Source organism: Pelecanus crispus, chromosome 26, assembly GCF_030463565.1.
Source record: "Pelecanus crispus isolate bPelCri1 chromosome 26, bPelCri1.pri, whole genome shotgun sequence".
In the NCBI taxonomy this organism is placed as follows: Eukaryota; Metazoa; Chordata; class Aves; order Pelecaniformes; family Pelecanidae; genus Pelecanus; species Pelecanus crispus.
The window spans coordinates 835,582-840,419 of record NC_134668.1 but is presented as its reverse complement, the minus strand read 5'-3'; the positions used below and the strand labels follow the sequence as shown (position 1 = coordinate 840,419).

General features: G+C 60.9%; 1 protein-coding gene across 1 annotated transcript in view; it reads left to right on the top strand.

Annotated features, from left to right (window-relative positions):
* The window catches only part of GLI1 (GLI family zinc finger 1), a 5,796-nt gene extending 3,141 nt beyond the window's left edge, over window positions 1-2,655 (top strand). Inside the window, exons 3-4 of the mRNA XM_075724873.1 lie at window positions 1-20; window positions 389-2,655. Of these exons, the coding sequence (XP_075580988.1) occupies window positions 1-20; window positions 389-2,655 (2,287 nt within the window). The remainder of the gene's footprint in view (window positions 21-388) is intronic.
* The last annotated feature ends 2,183 nt before the right edge of the window (window positions 2,656-4,838 follow it).

Below are 4,838 nucleotides of genomic sequence, written 5' to 3'. Positions count from 1 at the left end.
GCCAGCCATCCCTGGAGCCGGTGAGACTGTGGTTCCCTCCCTCCCGGATGCGGGGCCGGTCCCATGGGCACTGTGTCAAGAGGGGGCTGGTTTGCAGCCAGAGAGGTTTCCACACCTTCCTTTCGCTAGTGGTGGAGCCCCACATCTGGGCTGTGGCCCATCTTTGGCCTCGATGATCTTAAACGTCTTTTCCAACCTAAATGATTCTAAATGATCTTCTGCCCCCTCTTTGTTGCCACCACTTGAATCTGCTACCTGTCCTAGCAGGCGCTAACTACGGAAGAGGCCGCATCCCGGTACTGGAGGTGGCTGCCTGTTCCTCCTCTGAGCGCTGGTGCCATGCTGTGTTCCGACTGCCCCAGTGTAACTCCTCCTTTTCTCTCCTCAGGCCTGCCTGGGGAGGTGCCCGGGATCTCCGTGCCGCCGCCAGCTGCCTCGCACAGGCGCGTTGTGGAGCTGTCAGCAGCAGAAATGGGCATGCCACCGAACGAGCGCCGGAGCAGTGCCACCAGTACCGTAAGCTCAGCCTACACCGTGAGCCGGCGCTCGTCCCTGGTGTCGCCGTACCTGGCTGGGCCGTGTCTGGGTGGTGAGGCGGGGGCAATGCCCGGCGGGGCGGGCCTGGCAGACGGCTATGACCCCATCTCTCCGGACGAGTCGCGACGCTCCAGTGATGCCAGCCACTGTGGAGGGCTGCCGGGTGTGGGCAGCCTTACCCCGGCCCAGCGCTACCGTCTCAAGGCCAAATACGCTGCAGCTACAGGTGGCCCACCGCCAACCCCGCTGCCCAGCATGGAGCGGGTGGGCGTGGGTGGCCACAGCAGCTTACCTGGGGACTACCTTGGGCCAGCCGAACCCCGCTTCCTTGCAAACGGTTTGCTGCGTAGGCACAGTTCCAATGACTACCCTGGCTATGCGTGCAGCGTTCCCCCTCACCTGGTGCCTCGGAATGGCGTGCGGCGGGCCAGTGACCCTGCCCGGACCGCGGCCAACGCTCACGCTGTGCCCAAGGTGCATCGTTTTAAGAGCATGGGTAACGTGAACGTGCCAGGAGTGGGCAGAACTGCTCTGCAGCCCTTGGGCGGTTCTGATGCCAACCTTCAGCGCCACGTCTTCTCCCCACGCCCGCCCAGCATCAGTGAGAATGTCTTCCTGGAGAATGTGAGCATAGAGGGCCCTGGCCCAGGCACGGAGTCTGGCTTGCTAGAGATGGAGCAGTACTTGAACTACCCCGAGGAAAGCTTCCCATGTCAGGGGACGGGTGCGGAGCTCCAGTGTGAAGGCCTCTACGGCAGCGCTCACCGGACCACGGGCGGTATGCAGCTGAACCCAGGAGGGCACGGGGACATGGAGGAGGGGCTGCTTCCGTCTGAGTTCTCCCTCCCGCAGTGCCAGATGAACCAGCACTTCACGAGTATGCACGCCGGCAGCGGGACCGTGCCAGCTCCTTGGGATGAAGCTCCCCAAGGCAATCTGGAGATGAGTTCTGGGCAGTCAAGTGTCAGTGCTTCTGCTGCTGCCATGTCTGGGCCACACTGTCACCATCAAAGTACTGAGTACCCACTGCCCAGTTCTTGTGGGCAGCAACCCAAACTTGTGAGCTCATGCCAGGACAGTGGATTTTCTGGGGGGCACCGGCTTAACCGACTACAGATCAAATCTGAGCAGCGTTACCCAGCGCCTGCCCCAGCGCTTGCTCCCTGCCAGAATGCGAAGCTTGCTGGGCCCATGCAGCCTCCCGCATCATTTGGCCAAGCCATGAATGTAGGGCCTGGGGGTTACCAGTCCGAGGAACAGGCACCCATCAGTTACGTGGGCATGTTGAGCGCTAGAAGAGCCCAGACCCCCACCATGCAGGCCAAAGAAGTGATGGTCCGTAGCTACGTGCAGGCCCAGCAGGCTCTGATGTGGGGAGAACAACTGGCCTCCAAGGGAGGGGAGGCTGGCATGGGGCTGGGCAGTGAACCCGGGCAGTGCCAAGCCATGCAAGCGCCGCTGTACCTCAGCCCCAGGTGCTCTGGTTACCAAACCAAACCAGATCACCTGCAGGGTCTGGCAGAGAGCCAACACCTCCTAAATGCCCCGTGCTTCAACCTGGAGATGGTACCACACCCACCCGGTGGCCCTAAACCACCTGGTCACCAAAACAATCTGAACTATGCGGGCAACCTGGCTCAGCCGACTCATCCCTATGAGGGAGTGGAAGCCAGCTCCCGGCGTGTGCTTCGCTTGCCGCCTGCCCGCCCCACCCCTGAGGGGCCCAGTAACGCCCTGCTCTATCACCCGGGCCAGGGCACACAAGTGCAGGTGGGCAAAGGTGGGCAGAAGCTGCTGGGCCAAACGGCAGCAAGCTGTGGGGGTCCCGGCCATTATGGTGGGAGCTTGGAAGGCCTCAAAGGCAGCTCATACTACTACCTGGATTCGGGGGAGCAGGTGGCCAACAGCCTGGACTCCCTGGACCTGGAGAATACGCACCTTGACTTCGCTGCCATTGTGGAAGATGCGGAGACGCCTGCACTGCTGCCTGGGCCCCCCAGCCCCGCCGGTGGCCTCCTGCTTCCCGCGTCTGGTGGTGCCAACATGGCTGTGGGTGACATGAGCTCCATGTTGAGCACTCTGGCAGGGGAGAGCCATTTCCTCAACTCCATCTCCTAAACGAGGAGGTACCAGCCATCAGGCGGACGTGTCTGCGTGCAGTGAGGGGCACAAGCCACGTTTGGGCAGAAGCGTGAACATCCCTCCTCACGTGCAGATCTATGCCTGGTGCCGGGGGGGCGGGGGAAGAAGGGGAGAAACACCGCCGGAGTTTCCCCTTTCCCAGTCTGCGAGTGTCAGGCTCTTTCAGGAGAGGGACGGTGCTGGGTCCCAGACACAGCCACAACCCGGATCGGGTGCTTCAGGTCACCTCTTGTTGGGGAGGGGACTGGTTTTACTGACCCCTTCCATTCCGGTGCCTGGAACCTTTCCCTGCCCCCCCGGCCCTCTGGACAAGGTGGCCCTGCGCAGTCTTAATGTCGAAACCAAAGAGTCCCCCCCTCCCCAACCCTGCGGGCAGGCCCCATCCCTATGTTCCCACTGCCTCTCTCCCCCCCCGCCCCACTTTAAATCCCGGTCTTTGTCAGGACTGCAATCACTCCTTGCTTGGCAAGCCCACCCCAATCCCCCTTCCATCTTGCTCAAGGAGGGAGAAGGGGGAGGCAATTCTCCACCGCAGGCCTGGTGGCGGGGGGCTTGGGGTGCCTGGCATGGCCTGCGTCGCTCTGTACATAGTGTGCATACGTGTATGGCTCTCCTGGGGCTGTTACCCCAGCTTTTCTTTTGTCTGAAAGAAACAGCAGTGCCTCCCCCTCGCCATTAAACCCTTTCTCAGGGGAGCTGTGTGCCTTTCTATCCCTGTGTGCCTTTCTATCCCTGTGTGCCTTTTTATCCCTGCGGATGGGGCTCCAAGCTGGACCCCTGTGCCAGGGGCTGTACAGCCCCCCTGCTTTCCCTCCTCTGGGATGAAGACCCGCAGAAGCATCCCCCCGTTCGGATTGGGGATCTAGCCAGAGCACGTGCTGCACCGCGCGCCGAGCCCCACTGCAGGGGTGCTGGGGGGGGGGGGTGGGGGGGGGTGGGAAGGGCGGCGCTGCCGCCGTGTTGCAGACCTGGCAGCATTGAACAAAAGCACTGGCAGAAGCGCAGCGAGACCCGCGTACGCCTGGAGGGGTAGTCTAAAGGTATGGCGCTGTGCCTCTGGGGTGATGCCTGGATCTAGGCTTTTCTTTCAGACCATCTTGGCATCTCTGGGGGTTACCTTAGGCATTGGGGTGCCACCTTGGCACCTCTAAGGCAGCTCTGACTGCTGGGGACTCTTTGTAGGGTCTCTGGGACTGTCTAGGTGCGTTTGGGGCTGCTCTGGGGCTTTTCTGGGTTCTCTGGGTGGCTTTTTGATGGCTCTGAGCTGCTGTGTGTTCTCCGGTGTTCTTTTGGAGGGCTGCCTTGCTGCTTCTGCAAGCTGCCTGGGTGTCCCAAGGCCCCTAAGGGCATCCTCAGTGTCTTCGGGGCAGCACTGGCCATGTCAAACCTATAAATTGTGTGGTTTAGGCTATCCTGGTGTCTCTGGGGATGTTCCAGTGCTCTTTCCAGGCTGTTAGTACATCGCTGAGGCTGTTCTCCAGGTCTCTGAGTGGATGTCTTCGTGCTGCTTGAGCTGCTCCAGGTGTGCCAGGGTGTTCCCAGTTATTCCAAGGCTCCTGCAGATTCTCTGGGCTTTTCCAGAACTTCCAAGTCATAGAATCATAGAATCGTTTAGGTTGGAAAAGACCTTTAATATCATCCAGTCCAACCATTAACCTACACTACCAAGTCTACTCTAAGCCAATCAAGGGTAGACTAGACTAAACCATGCCCTGAAGTGCCACATCTACCCATTTTTTGAACACCCCCAGGGATGGTGACTCCACCACCTCTGTGGGCAGCCTGTTCCAATTCTTGACCACCCTTTCCATAAAGAAATTTTTCCTAATTTCCAACCTAAACCTCCCCTGGCGCAGCTTAAGCCCATTTCCTCTCGTCATGCTCAAGAGCATCCTTCCTGGTCCCTGGGCCTGTTTTCAGACTGATTGGGGTTCTTTCTGCATCTGAAGGTGCCCTGCCAGAGTCTCGGGGGCTTTCCGGCACTTTCCAGGTGCTGCGGGGTCTCTGGGGTGGCGGGGGTCCCCAGGGGCTCTGGGCCTCTCCCGACCACGGGGGCTTCCTCGGGGCCCCGAGGCCCGTCGGGCCCCGCAGGGCCGCGCCTGCCACCCGCGGGGAGCCGTCAGGGTCTCCAGGGCTCGCTCCCGCTGCTTCCCGGGGGG